Here is a 22,426-nt window from a genome sequence, read left to right on the forward strand (position 1 = left end):
ACTCATAGCGCTGGGAGTCCTTGTCCCAGAGAAGGGACTCACTCCAAGTGAGGTCCCACCTGCCCAGACCCCTAGGGAGGGTCTTGTGGAGCAGGCTCACCTCCCTAGCCTCACAGGGGTGGCTCCCCTCTGGGGAGAAGGGACGAATTCAGCAGTTTCATCACACTGGTCACAGAGCAATTCGTACCCTCGGAGCCCGATCTTGACGAGTCTTCATACCCTTCGGCGCAAACGCTAGTAGCTCTGAGCTTTGCAACAGGGGCCGGTACGAGGATCCTCTGGACCAACTCCTCAGAAAGAAGTCCCCTTGCCTGAGTGCCTTGGAAAAATGGTGACTTTCTGGTCCAGTTTCAACTTGGGTCGCACAAAAGGCTTCAAATGAGCCAGTGGAGATCTTCCACTTCAATGATTTTTAGTGACCTCAGAGTCCGGGTGTTGCACACTTCGTAGGAGATCCACCGGTAGTCGGATCCCAAACACTTTTAACACAATGCGCATGGGGATCCGAGGCCGGGAAGGAGCCCTGACATGGGACACCTGCTGAAGGTGCTCAGGACGGCCATGCACTTGGGGAGTGATGCATCAGAGGCCGGTTAGGAGTTGAAAACATGGGCAAAAGCAATGCATAGTGAAAAAATGTTTTGTTTTAATTAATGTGTTTTAGTTTATAAATAAACTTCACATATAATATAAATCATAAACAATGTATATATACAAGCATAATCCATATATATATAGTTATATTATGTTATTTTGCATTTGTATAGCGCCTTATGTACCATCGGTATGATCTCAAGGCGCTGGTAGGTTGAACGCCCTCGGGAACCACAGTTTAAGTCAGTTGAGAGAGCGAGTCGTAAAGTGCGTGTGCGCACCAGGTATGTGTGCAGCTGGTGTGGTTGTTGCATGGTAGCTGCTTCTTAGCGGTAAGTGAGGTGCTGAGGAGATCAGTTGAATATGTTCAGTCTGGGGGGTGGACATCCAGACTGAGTTCTGGCTGCGTTAGGCCTGAGGAGACGCCTAACCTAGCCGGTATGTGCTAGCTAGCAGCGTTAGGATGATGGGTAGTTTGATGAGTTGTGTTCGTATGAGAACAGCTTTACCGAATGTGTCATAGTACTGCTGTGTTCTAGTTGAATGGTGGTGTATAGGAGAGAGTAAGCATAGTAGTGTGATATTGTGGTAATCAGTAAAGTGTATGCGACCAGGCACATACAATGATTTTCGGAATACCTTCAAAATAACAAACAGTGATGCTATTAGGGCACACTCAATGTTAATGTTAACGTTATGGAGAGGTAAGGTAGAGTGGCAAGGGCTTTCTGGAGTAGAGTAATTGCTCTACACCCCACCCATGCCACAGTTTTGTTGGTGTCTGTTCACTGCTGGCTTCACTGGCTTCCCCTGCAGACACCTACTGACACTTCTTGGAGCCACCTCTGTTGGAGCCGCCCTTTGCTTAGGGGCCCTTAGCCGTGGGGTCTGCACGGGCAGAGGTCTTCCCTGGGAGGACCGGTGATGAAGGCCGAGAGGACCAATGGGAGCGGGGGGCAGAGGGGGGGGGGCAGGTCGGGAGGGGAAGCAGGAAGGGGAGAACGGGGGATGCAGGCACACAGGGACTCGGGAAACTTTGCCAATTTTAAAAATATGGGACAAATAGAGGTCGGAGAGGGGGCAGCACTCACCTGCTCAACTCAGTTGGCCTGTGGAGCCAAAGGTAGCTCATGTCATCAAGCTAACCCGGTTCTCACTGGATACAAGGAGTTAAATAACTCCCAGCTACCTCTATTTTGAAACTAGGCAGCCATGTAACACTGCATCTCAGCATTCATCCACAAGTCATGATAATAATTTTGCGCCAAACTAGAATAGGTCAGCCTCAGACTCCCAGATTACAGGTCATGGAGACACAATGGGCTAAAGTCTTGGATAGGATAAAGCAGTTCTGGTAGATAAATGGAAAAGTCTCTGCAAAAGTTCTTAGGAATACTTTAGAATCATATTGGGTCACAAGCTGATTAGGCCTGTTAGTTGTGAAAGTTCCAGTCACCGCTAGAGGCAAGTAATCTGATGTTACAGTACCTTTCAAATGAAGAAAAAGATGCAGCTGGTGACCTCTGTTCCTGGCAGTTCGTGCAGATCTCGCTATTCCTGGGCATCAGTCGTGGGGACAAGAGGGAAGACGTTGGAGGACTCCAGCACTGCACCGGGACTGGTTAAAAAAAAAAAAAGTTGGCAACTGGGAAATCTTCAATTCCGGTAGCTGTAGTCAAGCACACAAACTTCTGTCCCGCTCCCTGGTTATTCGGTTTCGTGTGGCACTCTGAGGAAAATACAACCAACTCAGAGAAAGGTATCCAGGTGGCTTAGTGTCAAGTTGATTCGTCCCACCAACTCAAAGGGAGAAGTCGTCATTGCAGGGCTTCTCTGTCGAGATGAACTTGGCGATTCAAACCTGCAGCAGGGCTTCACCGGGCAAACCAACGGTCCAGGAGTTGCAGCAGCCGTCCTCTTCAAGCTAGTCTTCAGTTCTTTCGTTCCAGTGGTCGACTCTGCCTTCCAAGCCAAGAGACTCGCCTTTTATCCAGCTTCCTCCCAATCATTCCAGCCTAGCTGCCACTCACCCAGCAGGGTGGCTGTCCTTGCAAAACAGCCAGCGAGCATTTGGGTCTCCTAGTAGACTAAGCACAGGGAGTTTCCGGCACCTCCCTCACTTCCTGCCCAGCCAAGACACTTGGGTCAAATACAAATATTTAAAATGTTTTCTGACTTAATTCATCGTATCTACTACAATCATGCACTTAACATGATTAAAAACAAAAAGGTTAAAAAATACATTATTGTAGGCATGATATTTTATGCTTCACCTAGTTAATTTCTTACTTACTCAGGGGATGTGTCATATGGACTACAGCAATTACCAAACCAGAACCACTCAAATAAAAATCCCAAGAAGATTTTCAATCACAAGCTAAACATACATTGCAATACAAATCTTCAAATTGGAAGCATTGACACTTTGCCACAAGAAAATATATTCACCAATGTGTTTGATGTCATACACATATTTATCATAATATCTTTTGTATATGATCAACATCTTCCAGCAGCCAGTCAGCAGGTGTTTCCCAGTTTCGACAATTTTATTATCCTTACACAGCCGACAGTAACGATCCGCAATGAGGATCTTACCGATTGCGCCTGTAATAGCTACGACAGGGAGCGGATTAATCCTGACTAAAAGTATAAATCGTCTTAGTCTTGGCGCTGGGCATAAGTTCAAATATAGTTGAGGTTTTTTATAAGTATATAACATATGCTGTAAAAACTGGCATAATTTGAGACCTTCTAATTGAGCGTAATTATCTATCCAGTCCCCCAAAATCGACTTTCCTTGATACGGCAGATTTTACTGCAGGACAATATTCCCCCGCTCTCATAGTCCAATTTATCTCATCTAAATACTTCTCAATATTTTCTATGTAAAGAGACTTCTTAGTCTCCTTACTGAGTTCCTGTTGCATAGATACCAACAACTGGTTACTAGAGGTAGTCATTAACTTCAAATATAGTTCTGCCCTTCTCTTTAATACCAAATATTTCAATGATGAAAGCCCTAGTTCCAGCCTAACAGCAGCCATAAGTATGCAGGTAGGAAGGACCATGATATTTTTCCAAAACTTGCCCTCAACTACCTGCAACCAGTTAAGATTGATTGTCTGTAGGGCTTCTAGACCATAGACCATCATTGGGGCAAGTACTTGTAAATACAATAACCTGGCAGCCCAAATTGTAAAGCCCCCATTTGTCTTGGTGAATCGATAGACGAGGGCCGTAATTTGAGCAGCTCTGACCTTTCTCGCTTATATGCATAGTCGATAGTCATTACCCTTTTCAAAATCAATGCGAAGATACTTGTAACTAGGTGTATAGAGTATCTCCACTTCTTGTATCTTTATTCTGGTACGGCCAATTTCTTTTACTGGTAAACATTACTTGAGTTTTCTCCATATTATTTATGAGGTTGTTACTTTTAGCATACTGCCACAGAGCCTCCATCGATCTCCGTAATCCGCTGACAGTATGATCAAGGATGACCAAATCATCTGCGTACGCGAGTACTGGGCATTGTTCCTGTCCTAACAATGGAGGACAATTATGCACGGCACAAATTGCCTCCGGCAGGTCGTAGACAAACAGGTTATATAGTGTGGTGCAGTAACACACCCTGCTTGACTCCTCGATTCTTCTCTACTTCTGCCGTCATATTCTCTTGAGAATCTAACTTTAGCAAGGTAGTGTTTGCATGGAGACGCCTCAAATAATATACTAGACCCGTGAGGACAGCCTACAGATTCTAACTTTGACCAGAGAAGCTCTCTTCGAACTGTCAAAAGCTGCTTTAAAATCTATAAATAAGGCATAGAGAGGAGGATTACCCTTCTTCCTGGCATTAGTACATAAGGTGTCTAGAATCATCAAGTTATGAGAGGTGGAGTAACCTTTCCTAAAGCCGCTCTGAAAGTGGTTAAATAACCCTCTCTTATCTGTCCAATCCTGGAGTTCTTTTAAGAGTAAGCCGGCAAACAATTTGCCAGAGCAATCCAGCATGGATAATAATCTGTAGTTTCCTGGATCATAATTCTCACCTTTTTTATGAATTGGAATAAGAATTGACTTCTGCCAGGTACTCGGGATCCTCCCCTCAGCTAAAACCCTATCAAATAGGATCTTCATTACCTCTGCCCAAAAGACTGGGTTGGTTTTCATGGCAATGTTTGCCAGGCCATTAGGGTCTGGCGCACAAAATGATGTTAACCTTTTTATTTTGAGTACAAGTTGATCTACTGTGGTTTTAAATGGAGGGCTCGGCGGACTGATATTCGATGGGTTCCTACCAACTTCATAAGGACGGATATTCCGCTCCATCAAAAACCTTTCCCAGGTGTGACCTCCTAAGGGATTGATCATAGAGGTTTGCCCGTTTCCCCTTGCATCACCCAGTAAGGTCCATATATTGCGAGTATTTTTAGTGCAAAGTAATTGTACCCTGTCCTGCCATTGCACTAATGTCCTCAGGTATCTTTTTTTGTTTTATTCATGCTCTAGATTTATTCTTGAGTTTCTTACTGATAGAGCAATAGGAAGTATATGTGGGACAGGTCTTTTTGGCCCTTCGAATTGCTGCTCTCAAAATTCGCTTGGCGTCTCTGACCTCACAATCATATCTGTTTATCTTAACTTGACCGCCAACATCCATTCCTGTCCCCACTGTGGCATACGCCCGAGTGAACAGGGAAATCCACTTTTCTATGTGATCTACAGACCTATCTTGAAAAATTATTATATCAGGATGTTGCTCAGTTGCTATTGCACTTGCCGCTTTTATTATATTTTTCTCGGACCAACAAATGCGCGTAGCAGCATGATTAGTCTTCATATTTCCCAGCGGTCTCAGATTTGTTACCAATTCTTTTATCTTGAGCGTCAGAGAGAGTGACGCATGAAATGAGAAGCCGACCAGAACTTTAAAAGTAGCAAAAGGATTGCTGGTGATGGAATGAAGATGGATGGAAACCAGTAACTGCTACGAGATAGGAAGCCAGTGGCCTTTCTGAGCTGGGACACAGTACGCAAGAGGACCGTTGTTACCTGGATAAATTAAGCAAGAGGCCAATAGTTGATGGGAGGCAGAAGTCAAAAGCAGGTAAGCCAAGAGCTACAACAAGCAAGCTGTTGAGCAGTTCTGAATATAGAACAAGAGACACTTCAAAACAATGTCGGTATTGCTTTGCTGGGATGTGAAGCGCTTGCAGGAGCAGCAGGGAGTTGAAAAGAAGTGCCAAGAAACTGAACAAACATTCTTATGCAAACCGACTATTAATGGGTTCTCTTGTAACTCAATATTTAGACACAAGACAAATCAAGTGAGGAAAAAAGATGCATCAAAAAGTTTTGAATAGACACTGGAGCACATTATCAGATGTTGAAAGAAGAGAAATGTTTAAACTATGGATACTTACAAATCTTGAAACTCTTCCAAGGATTTTTGTGGCGTGAACACACTCAAGAGGCCAATGATCTATAAGGAGCACAGAAACCATATTAGAACAGCAGACATGTCCTTGAACAAGTCTTTTTCAGCACAAAGTAAACAACGTGTTTGCAGCACAGCCTGAAGCCTTCATTGAAGAGAATTACTAGAAAGCAGCTAACCTCCCTAAATTGTTAACACTGCATTCAAAGTAGGGCTGGGCGATATGGACCAAAAGTCATATCTTGATATTTGTAGGCTGAATGGTGATGTATGATATTGTTTATGAGGGTAAAATGCTCAGGTGGAAGCCATTAACTACTAATTCAAAGGAATCAGCCCCACAGAAGAAGCAAAACACAAAATATAAAAAGGAAAAGTGAGTTTAGAGGCAGCATTTGGAATATAAAATGTTAACACAAACGGCCACATCAGCTGCCTCCAAGTCAAATTGCCACAATGACAAGTGGGAAAACATTGGAAGCTGTGAAACTATCAGAATCATAGGCAATTTTTCAAAAATAAACACTACTTGCTGATTCCCTCCAGACAAGAGTATTGTTTTTCTCTCATTAAAATGATGTATTACAAAACATATTCAAATCTTTGATACTATAGTATCAAATCCTAAGAAACCACACTCATTTTAGTGCAATTACCGATGCAACTCCTAGCTTTAGCCACCAAGAACCAAAGCCTGTTGGAGACACTGGGATGACACAGGCAGGGAATACACGAAGCCATCGTCTCCCCCACAAATGTTAGAAGAGTGGTAGCACGACAATTTCAATCCGATATTAATGGCTTCTGTATCTGCGATCCTCCAAATTGCTTTAATACCTTCAAAGTCCTTTACTCATAGGGGGTGCTGCATTGTGCCTTGTCAAAGCTTTTTGGATGTCATTAATGCTTTTGATATTGCCAATGACTGTTTGAGAGATTTATCATTTGTATCCTTCATCCCCTCTCCTAGTGAGACCCCAAGCACTTTTTTGCTGGACTTCTGGACCTTTTTCTTTCTATCCTGAATGAGGGGAGCCTTTTACATCTCATTCTTATTTGCTCTGACTTTTGGAACTCTGTTCTCTGCGTTTTATCTTTACTACAGAGTCTGCTTTCCTCCATATCTCTTTAAAGGCATCTGTGTTTACCCTTTGCAGCACACATCACTTTATGTGCAGTGTTGCTGGGAACCCTTTGGGTTCTCCTTTGAGATTCTTTCCCAAAATTCTATTGACTATCCTGCTCTCCTCACTAAATCTGGCAGGAAGAAGTTTAAAAAGGGCATCCTGGTCTCCAACCCAGGCCCCCCCCTATCGATGATACCTATACCAGTGCCTCCTCCAGGCAAACTTACACCGACATACTCTTTGTCGTTCCCTCTCCAGACCTATGGATCCTACATATAGTCTCTGTGCTCTCTCCTTTCTCCTCTCCTGGCCTCCTTCCACTCCTCTAAGGTCATCATTAATGTTTATGTGAATGGTACCGTCTGGGTCCAAGGCCCCCAGGCGAACCATCTCTTCGATAGACGCTTCCCGCGCCACATCAATTTCCTTTCTTCTCCTGCTGTCCCCTCTGCCCCCTCCACGGCTTCCTTGCCCCCCCTGCTGCCTCTTCCTTCCCTTTCTGGCTTCTTCTACAGCTCCGGCGGGCGTACCTCTGATTTGTAACCAACCCCGGAAGTCTTTAAAGGACGGAAACCTTCATATTGCCACTCTAAACTCTTGCTCAGCTGTCAAACACTCCTCCGGCATCTGCCACCTTCTGGAGAAACTTGACCTCGATGTCCTCGGTCTCACCGAGACATGGTTCACGGACAGCTCTGTCATAAGCTTTGACACACTCCTGTCTGACGGCTACAAGATCCACTCCGTGCCCAGGTCCAACCGTTCCGGAGGGGGTGTAGCCCTAATCTTCCCCAAGTGGATTCCTGTCTCTATCATTCCTACGCAGACCTATTCCTCTTTCGAAAGCCTCATCTGCAGGCTCTCTCCGCTGTCCAGTCATTTGGTCGACAGACAAATGGTCGACTTTTTATTTATATATATATTTTTCAGGTTTTTGTTTAGGAAAAAAAAAGGGGGTTTTAGCAAAAAAAGGGAGTTGGGGGGACCCCCCCAAAATAAATAAATAAATAAAAAAGTGAAAATACAAAAAAAAATTCAGCCATTTGTCTTTCGACCGAATTGCATCGACCATTTGTCCTGTCGACCATTTATTTTCGACCAAATGACCTGTAACCGCTCTCTCCCTCTCCTAGCCATTCGCTTTATGTGGCTACTATCTATCGGCCACCTGGTCAGATATCCTCCTTCCACTGATATGTTCACCTTGCACACCTGTTTTGGGCTGTTCCAAAATTTAAGAAAACACTTAATAGCACAACAGTGCTTTTGATGATTTTAAGGTGCAGGGGAGATAACAATCAACCCTGGCATCTGGGTTGTGAAATATACGTGAACAAGATAAGTTCCTGATGGAGGAACTTGCGTCCCCTGCACACTATCATAAGCTCATAGATGAGCTAAACATTTAGGAAGATTTTAGAAGTAAATTTCAATTCATACATTCAATTGTGATTGCTGGCATACAAGCATATTGTGGTTTCCAATGATTGATCTCAAAGATGAGGATATTTCTTCAAAGGTATTTTTATTGTTCAAAGGTTCACAGAAGGCCCAACGCGTTTTGAGATAAACATCTCTTCTTCAGGGGTATATTCAACATTATGCAACACATCTATAGGAAAATTTCAAAAAAACAATTACATTTATAGTAGAGTACTTTTTGTTTCTGTTAGCATATATATTGGTAACATTTTTATGTTCAAAAAGGAGAATAGAAAAAAGCAGTTCTTGTGATATCATATACAGCTGTGTTGTCATTCTAATGATTGTAACTTATTTTTTCTACATTGACTCTGGTAATCCCAAATGGAATATACAAAGCACTTGTCTAAGCTTGATGCGGTCTAAAGTAGACCGTTAGTCTAAAAACCAAAATGCAATCATCAAACAAAAGGCCATGGATAATCTGTTGGTACTGTATCATAGTTGGTCAAGGAAATATTCACGTGTGAGGGCATAGTACCTTAATTGTGTCTCAAGAGTTTGCTATGGAGTATGGAAGAGTGTGTTCGTTTGGCAATTGTAACCGAGAGAGTTAATGAATACAAGATAAAATTGCCTGTGTGCAAGTTATGTCAGATTGGATGAATTAGTACTGGATGTAGGTAATCACAGAGTAAAGATCTGACGGTGGTAAGAGTAAGTTCCAGAACTCGCCGAAGTGCGTGATGTACAACATAAGGTGAGAGTTACCAGGTCAGACTATGCGTTCATTGGCGTTCCGTTAGCTAGAGAGAAGGCAGGTTTAGTTCCGTTAACTTAAGTGATAAAAGAACAGGTAAGTGAGGGAAAAAGATAGGACAGCGTGGTGTCAGCAGAGGTTGAATGCCGCTTACCTCAGGGTTTGATCCCAGGAGCGTAGAGGTTATTTTCGCATCTGTAGCGTGATACTAGTGAGGATCGAAATGGCCGTATATATAACGGCGCTAAGTGATGATGTCACTACGTCGTGGTATGACATGACGTGATGTCACGAATATAAACAATGTTTTTTTCGTTCTAAATAAGACGGAAGACGTTCATGTATATTTAACCAAAGATTATGATGGTTAATGTTTGTAGTCCGCTTGGACACAAGGTGTTTTGTTTCCATGATCACGGAGTACATAAGAATGACATAGAAATAAAAGTAACGCGGTTGTTTGAAAGAATTAGTTGGTTAGTGTAGGATTCTAGGTTGGGGAGCCGGGATGGTAAAGGAAGTTTACCAGTGGCGGAAGAGAATATGGTTGTTGTGTGTGTGGGGGGGGGGGTTATAGATAAATCAGGGAAGAACATCTGGGTCTGGATTTCACAAGGTGATAATAGTGTCTAGGTTAATCATAGTTACAATAGGGTTAAATCGTTTCAAGCTTTCACAATGATTACCTGTAGGAGACTTACATTCTGTCAAGTTATGCAAGTGTTATGCATAATATGATGTACTATTCAAGAAAAGAAAGAGACCTTGTCCTTATGACTTACATTCTATTGGGAGCAACAACTTGGTCCTGTTGTGACATCTATATCGTGGTTTAAGGGACCTTGTCTGCTTTATCACAAATATGATAAACTCTCAGAATGTCTTGAATACCCTGTGGTGCCTATAACCATAAGCACTCTAAATCTGATGAGCAAACTCAACGTGACTATTCCCAAAGTTGTTATATATTGTTTTTTTTGTTGTTCTATAAGTATGCACCCAAACAGGTATCTATAAGTATGTACCCAAATAGAAATCTTCGTTGAGTGCTAATGGGGTCATTGCGTCCAGAGAATGGATCCAATATAATTTTCTTTGTGCCAATATTTTGGCCATATCTCCTCCTCTGGGTTCTGGTCGAATTACTTCTAGTACAACTACTCTGAGTTGGGAGATATTGTGTCCATTTTCTTTATAAAGTCTTGCTACTGGCGATTTGATGTTGCCCGTCCGTATGTTGGACTTGTGTTCTGTCCATCTTTCTCGTACTTTCTGTATGGTCTTCCCCACGTAGTACTTGCCACAAGGGCATTTCAGTCTGTAGATGACGTTCTTGCATTCGCAAGTCGCAAAGTCTTTCAACATAATTTTCTTGCCACTGTTAGGGTGTCTTATGTGGTCACCCTTGATTAAGTTGGAGCAATGTTGGTAATTTAGACATGCATGGGTTCCTGTCTTGTTTTCTCAATGTGGTTTGTGTAGCTTTTTTTGGTCTTTCTGCCCTAATAAGGCTATCTTTCAGATTCTTACCCAGTTTGTAGGCCAGCATTGGTGTGTCAGGAAATAGTTTGTTCAGGTTAGGGTCTGATTTTATTAGGCCCCAGTTCGTATTGATTATTCTTTTCACCTGATAGCTTTGGCTAGAGTATTTTAAGGTGTGAATTAATCTAGTCTGTTCCTTTTTCGGTTTTTCCTGTAGTAGATCTTCTCTTGTTGTAATGCTTTTTCGTGCCAAAGCTTTATTGATCGTTTCTTCTGGAAAACCTTTTTTCTTGAATCTCTCTTTCTTGATTTCTTGTTCTGATTGCAATGCCATGGGGTCGGATGTGATCTTTTTTAGGCGGAGGAATTGGCCATATGAAGAATATCTTTTAAGTGGAGTGGAGTGGATGGAAACTTCCAAAGTGTAGGACACTGTTCACATCCGTAGGTTTTCTATAGATGTTTGTGTGGAACTCTGTATTTCTCATTTCGACTTAACCATCTAAAAAGTGGACACCCGGTTTTCCAATTTCGAGCGTGAAGGTAATGCCGTCCTGGCAGTTGTTGAGGTATGTGAGGAAATCTTGAAGTTCTTGACTTGTTCCTTGCCAGATTCCGAAGATGTCATCAATGAACCGCTTCCAGAATTTAATTTTGTTTTTCCAAGGTTCTTTATGTAGCATGTGGTGATGTTCGAAGTGAAACATGAATATATTCGCGTAGGATGGTGCTACAGATGAGCCAATCGATGTGCCTGATATTTGGAGATAGTATTTGTTGTTGACTCTGAAGCAGTTATATAAAATGATCCTGATCAGTTCAATGGCGAAGACTTTATGAGCGTTTCATTCTGTCCCAGTAGGAGCCATTCCAGAGCTTCTATGCCTGCTTGATGAGGAATTGATGTGTATAAGCTGTTCACGTCTAGTGTGATCTCTTTTAGTAGTCGTAGGAAGTGTACTGTATCTTTAATGTAGGTGGACGTTTTCTGTACAATTGGTTGAAGAGCCTTATCAAGGTAAATTGCAAGTGGATGAAAGATACTTTCTGTACCCGCTACTATGGGTCGAAAAGGTGGGTTTTTGAGATTTTTATGCACGTTAGGGAGTGCATAAAATACTGGTGTGATTGGAAATCCTTTGATGAGGTACTCTCTTGTGTGTCCAGCAATCCAATCTGCATCGTAGGCTTTGTCTATTGTTTCCTTAATCATGGAGCCGATTGACATAATAGGATCGTTGTCTAAAGTGAGGTATGTTTGTTGATCCTGTATGAGTCTGTGGCAACCTTCATTATAGAAGATGGTGTCCATTAGGACAAGGGCTCCCCCTTTGTCTGCTGGTTTAAGTGTGACTGGAGTGTCTGATAGTTCTTTGATAAGTTTGAGTTGATTACTCCATAAGTTCATTTTTTGGTTGTTGCTGCATTTTAGTCATCTGAGGTCTTTTTTAGTTTTGAAGTTGAACAACTTTATGACTGGGCGGTTGATCTGGGGGTGAAATGTGCTCCTGTTTTTCATTTCCAAATAGTCATTTTTGGGTTTCTGTCCCCCCAGGTCTGGTAGGCCATCAAAGAATACCTTATGTTCCATTTTCCTGATCAATTTGAAGAGATTGACTTCTTCCTCAAAGTTGCTAGTATTGTTCATGGGGATAAAGATAATGCCTAGATTCAATGTGTCTATATGGCTCTTGGTGAGGGTTTTGCTAGAAATATTAAGAATTATGGAGTCTGTTATTTGTTCCTCGGTCTTTGTTTTCTTTTTCCCTCTGCGGGTGGGTCTCCATCCTAAAAAAAGGTATTTCCGGTGTAGGGGTATTTGATGGACCTGGTTGTGTTGATGGTGTTGTGTCAGTTGTTTCTGGTCTTCTAGGACTTTGAGGTGGATGTCTATCCGTATTCTCCCTTTCTCACTAGTTGTCACGCTCACCTGATTCCCACGGAGGCGCAGGTCTGGCTTCGAGTGCTGATGCTTCTTCAATGGTGAAGCGCAGGACTCTGAAGATGGACAGGTAGGGCCCCTCTACTCTGGCTTCTCTGGCTCGTAGGAATATTCCCCTGTGCGTGAAAAGGGAGTATTACCTACTGACGGAATAATGCTCAAGCCTCCCACTTCCTTCCAACCCTCCACGATACCCTTCCTCGATTCCCCGTGAAGTCTCACCTTAGGATCTGGAAGGATGAGTTCTCCATCCTGCTTCTGATGCAGGGGCGCGTTGAAACCCAGTTACTTCACTGGATTGAGGTTTGATGGAAGTTAAAATAAGCTTGACTATTCAGGTAAGGCGCTGTAAGAGTTCTGTTGCAAGTTCAAAAGTTCAAGCTTAATAATAATGTTCATTGTCTTATTGCAGCAAGCGCTAACGCTTATGTCTTTTTTCCCTTAGGGGCCGGGATTCGGAATGCCGGAGATATGGCGCCGACCCGAAGTGAAACGTGCAGTTCCAATAAATGACAGGTAAGTTCTGGATGAGCGTTCGGGTAATGTCTTTGCATTCGCTCATTCAATGTCTTTGTCTTTTTTCCCCATAGGGGCTGGGGTCCGGAATGCCAGGAAGCGGCAGGACCCGAAATGAAATGGGAATGACCCAACTGGTAAGTCTTAGAAGGAAACTGAGCTTTTCCTATTCCCTTCCTTCTCTCACCTTGTGTTCTTGTCTTTTTCTCTCTAGGCACTGGGAAGTGGCTGCGGATCCAGATGATCGCTGCTGAAGATGGAGGTGCCCAGGAAAGGTGAGTGAGATGCAGCGCTGCAGCGATCAAAGCGAAATGCTTTTAAAAATGATGTCTTCCCTTTCAGGATCGTCGGTGTGATGTCTCCGTGGTACAGCTTTAGCAGGTAAGGTCTTCTTTCTCTCCAATTCTCTCTTATCTCCCTTTGCAGGTGACCCAGGATGCTGACAGGCGTGGCTGAAGTCCAGATGCAGGAGCTGACACGGTGAGCGTCCAGCTGCGAGGAGCAGAACAACGCGAAGCAAGAGTTGCTGATCGGGCGTGGTTTAAATAGCTTTGGAAGAAGTTCCAGGTATGTATCCTTCCCCGACCACACCCAGGTGGAAAGTAGTCCCACAGGTAAAGTAGTTCCATTCAGGCCTCAAGAGGGCCTGGATGTAGCAGCATGGTCTGCATCAGGTAAGTGCACATTGAAACACTTGAACACATGTCTAGCTTTATGAGCCTGGCGCCTAAGGCGCCAGGACAGGGGTCCAACATGAGCCTGGCGCCTAAGGCGCCAGGACTGTGTCCAAAGGGCCCCAGCTTGGGCCCGCTGGCACTTCCCTGGGGGGAATGCTGCCTGCCTCTGGGGTTGCTGGGTCGGACTCGGCTCCTTGGAGGTAGGCATCATGACACTAGTTGCCTCGCTACTGTCCGTACTGTTTGGTCCCTGTGGTCTTGTTGGTCTGGTAGGGTTTGGCCTTGAGTTCTGGCAAAATTCTTGTCGGGAATAGACAATGTCCCTTGCGTAGTCCAAAGTGTCTCTATGGAATTTTCTGATCTTGCGTTGCTCAATGTCCCTCTTGTATGAATCCAATTTATTGTTTGTGTCCTCCAGTATGGTTTTTAGTTGGTCTCCCGTTTTTAACTTAGACATTTGTAGTGTGACTTCCTCAATGTCTTGATTAATAGTTCATAATGATTTGGACAACTCCTCGATGGTCAGTAGGATAAGGTCTAGTGAACATTTAGTTAGTATCGGTTCCCATCTTTTGACGAAAGATTGATTTTCTTTACATAATGTTGGTCTTAAGTAGACCCGTAGGCCTCTTGGTATTCGTTTACTCTTGTAATATTGTGCAAGTGTCGAAGCATGCAGTTTCTGTGAAATTTCTCTGCAGATCAGTTTTTCTAATTTGAAAATTAACCTGCCCGGATTATTGTCGCCTGTGTTTTCTTTGTCGGTGTCTTTAATTAGGCCCAAAATACGATTTGCTTCCTCCTCGCTGAATGCCAAGGTGGTAGCTGCCTTGTCCGTTAAAGTGTTAATTTTGGAGAATGACATCTCTAATCGTATTAATAGAGTTTAGTTGTGTTGGGTGCTGGTGAAATCTATATGCCACCCCAATGAAGGGTAAATACCTAGAATCCACTGATCTGTTCACCTTGCACACCTGTTTTGGGTTGTTCCAAAATTTAAGAAAACACTTAATAGCACAACAGTGCTTTTGATGATTTTAAGGTGCAGGGGAGATAAATCAACCCTGGCATCTGGGTTGTGAAATATACATGAACAACATAAGTTCCTGATGGGGGAACTCCCGTCCCCTGCACACTATCATAAGCTCATAGACGAGCTAAACATTTAGGAAGATTGTAGAAGTAAATTTCAATTCATACATTCAATTGTGATTGCTGGCATACAAGCATATTGTGGTTTCCAATGATTGATATCAAAGATGGGGATATTTCTTCAAATGTATTTTTATTGTTCAAAGGTTCTTAGAAGGCCCCAATTCGTTTTGAGATGAACATCTCTTCTTCAGGGGTATATTCAACATTATGCAACACATCTATAGGAACATTTCAAAAAAACATAATTACATTTATAGTAGAGTACTTTTTGTTTCTGTTAGCATATATATTGGTAACATTTTTATGTTCAAAAAGGAGAATAGAGAGTTTATCATATTTGTGATAAAGCAGACAAGGTCCCTTAAACCACGATATATATGTCACAACAGGGCCAAGTTGTTGTTCCCAATAGAATGTAAGTCATAATGACAAGGTCTTTTTCTTGAATAGTACATCATATTATGCATAGCACTTGCATAATTTGACAGAATGCAAGTCTCCTACAGGTAATCATTGTGAAAGCTTGAAACGATTTAACACTACTGTAACTATGATTAACCTAGACATCTAAAATTGTATAAAACTTGCAGAACTTGATACAATGTAAAATCCCCTACAGGTTATCAATTTGTTAAACTTGATTTGTATCGAACACCATTATCACCTTGTGAAATCCAGACCCAGACATTCTTCCCCGATTCCTCTATAACCCCCCACAACACTCATTCTCTTACACCACTGGTAAACTTCCCTTACCATCCCGGCTCCCCAACCTAGAATCCTACACTAACCAACTAATTCTTTAAAACAACCGTGTTACTTTTATTGCTATGTCATTCTTATGTACTCCGTGATCATGGAAACAAAACACCCTGTGTCCAAGCGGACTACAAACATTAACCATCATAACCTTTGGTTAAATATACATTAACGTCTTCCGTCTTATTTAGAATGAAAAAAACATTGTTTATATTCATGATGTCACGTCACGCCACGATGTAGTGACATCACTTAGCGCCGTTATATATACGGCCATTTTGATCCTCACTAGTATCACGCTACGGACGCGAAAAGAACCTCTACACTCCTGGGATCAAACCCTGAGGTAAGCGGCATTCAACCTCTGCTGACACCACCCTGTCTTATCTTTTTCCCTCACTTACCTGTTCTTTTATCACTTAAGTTAACGGAACTAAAATGACCCTTTCTCTAGCCAACGGAACACCAATGAACGCATAGACTTACCTGGTACTTCTCACCTTATGTTGTACATCGCACACTTCGGCGAGTTCTGGAACCTTACCTAGGGTAAGAATGCACTTACTCTTACCACCGTCAGATCTTTACTCAGTGATTACCTACATTCAGTACTAATTCATCCAATCTGACCTAACTTACACACAGGCAATTTTATCTTGTATTCATTAACTCTCTCGGTTACAATTGCCAAACGAACACACTCTTCCATACTCCATAGCAAACTCTTGAGACACAATTAAGGTACTATGCCCTCACACATGAATAGTCCCTTGACCAACTATGATACAGTACCAACAGATTATCCATGGCCTTTTGTTTGATGATTGCATTTTGGTTTGTAGACTAATGGTCTACTTTAGACCGCATCAAGTTTAGACAAGTGCATTGTATATTCCATTTGGGATTACCAGAGTCAATGTTGAAAAAATAAGTTGAAAAAATAAGTTACAATCATTAGAAGACTGTATAAGATATCACAAGAACCGCTTTTTTCTATTCTCCTTTTTGAACATAAACATGTTACCAATATATATGCTAACAGAAACAAAAAGTACTCTACTATAAATGTAATTATGTTTTTTTTAAATGTTCCTATAGATGTGTTGCATAATGTTGAATATACCCCCGAAGAAGAGATGTTTATCTCAAAACGCGTTGGGCCTTCTATGAACCTTTGAACAATAAAAATACCTCATCTTTGAGATCAATCATTGGAAACCACAATATGCTTGTATGCCAGCAATCAAAATTGAATGTATGAATTGAAATTTACTTCTAAAATCTTCCTAAATATTTAGCTCATCTATGAGCTTATGATAGTGTGCAGGGGACGGGAGTTCCTCCATCAGGAACTTATCTTGTTCACGCAGATATCCTCCTTCCTCTGAGTGGGCAGACCTCTCCTCTTCACTCCTGATGTCAACCACACAACTCCTCCTTCTTAGAGACTTCAACATCCACCTAGATGCTTCACTTTCTCACCCCTCACCCCCTCCAAATTTGGCTGACACAGACTGACACAGCCCTTTCCATGTTCCACTCTGCTATATCTGATACGCTCGATGTTCTTGCCCCGGTCATGAGGATCTGCCTGAAGCCCAAAGTCAAGTGCAACTCCTGGTACGACTCAGACCTTTTCACCCTTAAACGCAAGTGGAGGGTGGCTGAGAGGGAATGGCATGCTTCATGTACCTCCTCTGACAAACTGGCCTGCCGCCTGCCCCAAAGGCAGTACCGGCTCGGTCCTCACCAAGAAGAGAGCTCACATCCAAGCCAGCGTCTCTGCAGCATCTAACAACTCATCTGAACTCTTTAAAATCTGCAAGGAACTGGCCAATCCTGCCACAGTCTCTACCTCTCCTGCCCCATCCTGGCCCCTCTGCACGGAACTGGCTTCTCATTTCATCTCTAAAACTCAGGACATCCCGTCCTCTCTCTCCCCTTCCTCTGGCCCCTCTTCGCCCACCTCTCCTCCCCCCTTCTCTGCCTGTCCCCTGTTCCCCACAGACAAGGTTTCTAGACAAGTCTGATCTATGAAAGTCTTGTCAAAACAGGTTCATCCCTGTTCCTCCAAAACCATCAAGGACCACATTGAGTCCCTGGCTCCTGCCCTGGCAGACTTCTCCACTGGAGTCTTCCCTTCCCCCCCTTAAGCACCCTCTTGTGCACCCTCTTCTTAAGAAACACTCTGCCGACCAGTCCTACCCAGCTAACTATCGCCCAAGCTCCATCACTCCTTTCCTGGGCAAACTCCTGGAAAGGCTGCCCATCTCCCAGCTCAATTTCCACACTGAATCTGTTGGTTTTCTCCATGATCATCAGTCTGGCTTCAGAGCTGCCAGAAGCACAGAAACTACTCTCCTGACCATCCGTGAAGACCTCCTCTCCATCCTTGATTCAAACACCCCCTGTGTCCTCATTTTACTCCATCTCTCCTGCCTTTGACACGGTCAACCATGCCATTCTGCTCAACCGTCTCCGTGATAACCTGGGGATCACCAGTCAGGCCCTGGCGTGGCTGACTTCTTTCCTCTCTGATCGACAGTCCCAGGTTCAACTTGGGTCCTTCCTCTCCTCTATCTCTACCTGTGGTGTCCCCGAGGGGTCTAACCTCTCTCCCTGGCTGTTCAACCAATACCTGGCACTTCTTGCCCACCGCATTGCTGCGCTATGCCCCAACTTCCAGTGCTATGTGGATGACACCTAATTTTCAGGCTACCCTCAGCCACCTCTTCTCCCTCCCTCATCTTTGAGTGTCTATCCGCCATCCAGGAAAGTTGTGCCGCCAATGATCTCTGCCTTAATGCCAGTAAGACCAAGATTCTCCTCATCGGCACACCCGCTCCCTCTTTTCCTGTCGCTCTCTGGCCGGCCTCTTGACCCCCTTCCTGCTCCCACCTGTGAGGCTAAAAACCTAGGGGTCATCTTCGACTCCATACTCTCCTCACATCTTCGACATCTCTAAGAAGTCACACTACCAGCTGCAGCTCCTCAGAGGTATTCTTCATTTCCTCTCCTTCCCCCAGAAGCTCACTGTCTCCAGAGCTCTGGTTCTCTCCAGGCTGCACTATTGCAACAGCCTCCTTGTAAATCTGCCTGCTTCTACTCTCCGCCCTCTGCAACTCATCCAGAACAGGACTGCAAGACTTGTCCTTGGCCTCAAGCCCAGGAATCGCATCTCTCCAGGACTGAAATCTCTGCACCGACTCCCAGTGGCTGCAAGGATCAAGTTCAAAACCCTCTGCATGGTCCACAAGGCCTTCTGGGGCCTGGGGCCTCAATACCTTCAACTCTCTCTTCCTAAATATCTTCCTTCTCGAGCTCTTCGCTCATCCGCCTCCAACTCCCTCAAAGTCAGTCGCTTCTCCAAGCAACGAGTTGGTGGTAGATCTCTTTCTTTGGCTGGGGCCTCCCTCTGTAACAGCCGCCCTGAAACTGGAGGAGAATCCTCTCCGGTTTCGGAAGCACCTAAAAACCTTTCTCTTTGCTTCAGCTTTTTCTCCTCCTCTCCCATGCTGACTTCCTGGCTGAAACTGAAACTGCACTGGTTATCTGGCCATCCTGGCCATCCGATCTCGGGCCAGGTCCCCTCCCCCACCAGTCGCACACCTGTACTGCCTTCCTGGCAACCCCTGCACTTGGGGACGGTTATCTGTTTCCCTAAAGCCCCACTACCAGCACTTGACACCCAATGTCTGCACTTACCCTTGCACTTGCCATCTGTTGGCCGGACTTTAACTTATTGCTATTATTCCATTTTTCCATGTCTGCACTGTCCCCCCACCCCCTCACTTTCCCCACTCCCCCCTTCCCATGCACTTGCGTGATCTGAATGACACGTGGCCCAGTAGGATCATTGTCTGTCTTCCCTCTGTTCCCCCTCCCTTGCCTCGTTGCGCCTCGAAACACTTGTGGTATAGGCGCATTATAAATGCGATATCATATCCTTACTAACTACAGTTCCTAAGGATAGAGGGATCCTTTGTATCCTTCCTAAAACGTTATACTAAGAGAATAGCACCCCCTCTTCTCTCTGCTCTTGCGACTTTTTAGTCACAGACAACCCTATAGTTATGGCTGATGGCAGTGGACGTGTTCTACAAACGACTGTGCTATTTTCTACCACAGGCTGTCTTTACAGTCTTGGTTGTGCACAATAGGGTCACCTATGTTCTAACATGGTGACTCCTTTCTTTTTTCACCATTTCTATTGTGGTGGTAATTTGTTAGCCCTTCTCCCATTCTGGGAGGGGGAAGTCAGTGTGTGTGTTTTGCCTTTGGCGGGAACCGCTCGGTATCTCCGCCTAGGCTTCAGTGTATTTGGGCAGGCAGGGAGTGGGGGAGGAGTTATTCACTCAAAAAGATGAGGTGTCTGAGGTGAATGGCAAGCCGACCACTGGAAATGAAGTAACCAAAGCCGAAGGACTACCAGAGACGTCTGCAGACCCTTCTCATCACTGAAGCGACCACTGCTGACCTGGCCCCGTTTTCTACTCGACAGAGGAGCTCAGAAAAGGACAACTCCTACCCTTTGGTTGGTGGGACCAACCAGCATTGAGACGAACTACAAACTGACCCACCTCCAGAGGTGAAGTGCCTTTCCAGAGCTGCAGACCGCGAATACCAGGAGACGACCGACGCTTTTGCTGTGCATTGTCTTTGAGAGGCCGAATCCATCCAAGTCTTTGCTAAACTCCAGGTGTACCTCCAGAGACACAATACAACTCATCCAAGCCCACTCAACAGAGTGCAGGACTCCGGAATCGAAGAAGATAGACAGGGTGAATACTGTCATTTGTTGGTACTGCGAAAGAGGCGCCAAACAGCAGACTGACCAAGGAGACAGAAGACATCCGTGCCAATGGTCCTCTCTCGAGACTGCTGCCAAGACATCCCATTCAGAGTCCTTCCGTTCATCACCAGACCGAGGAATCGGAAGACCCGGTCTGTCGCTGCTGCACAGAAGAGAATCCAGCCACAAGAATGTCTTCTAACCTAAGGTATTGTGGAGTGAAAGGTATAACTTACTTTGAACCGAGAAGTCGCTCCAGAGGGACTGGAGTGCATGAAGAGGTGTCCAGAGTGTCCACTCTATGCAGATCCAAGCTCTGCCAGCGTGTGTCCCTTTAGTAAGTCCTCTTGCAGGGTTTCCATCATTGTGTTAACTCTACAAGTATCTTTTCCTAGAGACAAAGTATCCTAAGGAACCTTTGCTGTCCTGTTGCTTCTTTAGACTTTGCATCCACTCCGAACTGACTTTTTCGTATAGTTAGGGATTGGACTTTAAAACCGTTAGTTTGCCAAGAAAGTGTCTCTAGAGCGTTAAGCTCTGCTACTGTATGACTAACCAACCCTTTTCCTTCCTAAAAAGACTTCTCTTATGTGGTTTTGCGAACTAAATACAATTACCGTATATCTTTGTCTTAATGTGAGTGCGCAGTAGTACCAATAATACGATAGAACTGTCATTAGTGTCAAACTAAACAATTGTACTGCGAGTAACTACCATTGAAGCAATGGCCTTTGAAAAGTGTTAAGAATTACTATGCAAGTTGTTTAAGTGTACCAAGAATGTATCTACCTTCCTTGTCTAAATATAATAAATGTATATTTATAACATTTTATATGTAAGAGTTTCTTTGGACTATTGTATTTACAGAGTTCAGTGTACTTACCTACAGCTCACATCTTCCTCCTATGTTAAGCCAGATTGCTCTGCCACTCTACCAAGTTTCCTTGAGTTGGGGACCAGTATGCCAAGGGATACTTTTATGAAGTCTTACCTCATGTGGACTTTAGGAGAACTCCCCTAACAATGCCCATCTTGCAGCCAATGCATTTAATAGCATTACCATTCACCTGCCTACAATGCCGCCCATAACACTTCATGCACCTTTTTGCATCATTATGTCCTCTATATCTTCCGATGCAGGTTATGCCTTCTTACTTCTTTAAGCCATCCATAACTTTAAGGCACTTACCAAAATGCAGGACGCATTCCACACAATGCCTATTCCACAACACTGTGCATATACCGGTCATGATTCCTGCCCCTAACCCTCATAGGCAAGTCACTGGGGCCAGGCTTTGATAGCCCATTATGGCCTTAAAGGCCTTGCCATCTCACCAAAGACTCTCCTGGAGTCAGTCCTGCCACCTTTGGCACCAGGCTCATACTCAATGTGAGGACAACATGGAACCTGGACTTATTAATGAGCTTTTGTGCAACATGGAGGCGCCCACATAGCTCAGTTCCAAGAACTGTGCTATGCGGTCTAGTGTTTTGGGTGTGGTCGGGCCTTGGAATGTATGAGCCACGCCAAGGCAGAGGAACACGCTTCGCGTTGCTCTGCGGTTAGCGGCGTGACGCTCACCGTGATCAGCTCGGTCTCCTGAGTTCCTTGTCTGCCGCGTACCTGAAAGAACAATAACATCTTTAGTGACACTTACCTGTGCGTAGTATCCTTTCTTCAATCCATCGCTCCTCCGGTACAGAGAACACCAGCATCTCGGCGCTGCATCCTTCTCCGGAGCTCCGCAACCTGGAAA

At 44.1% G+C, this 22,426-nt stretch overlaps 1 protein-coding gene across 5 annotated transcripts in view; it reads right to left on the minus strand.

Annotated features, from left to right (window-relative positions):
• LOC138472811 (mitogen-activated protein kinase 8-like) overlaps positions 1-22,426 on the minus strand; it is a gene marked incomplete in the record, with an annotated part of 957,660 nt that overhangs the window by 483,011 nt on the left and 452,223 nt on the right. For all 5 annotated transcript variants that reach the window (XM_069611172.1, XM_069611169.1, XM_069611173.1 and 2 more), the window contains 1 exon segment: positions 6,024-6,082. In XM_069611172.1, coding sequence (XP_069467273.1) covers positions 6,024-6,082 — 59 coding nt within the window.

This window comes from Ambystoma mexicanum, chromosome 8, assembly GCF_040938575.1.
Source record: "Ambystoma mexicanum isolate Mex_15411 chromosome 8, UKY_AmexF1_1, whole genome shotgun sequence".
In the NCBI taxonomy this organism is placed as follows: Eukaryota; Metazoa; Chordata; class Amphibia; order Caudata; family Ambystomatidae; genus Ambystoma; species Ambystoma mexicanum.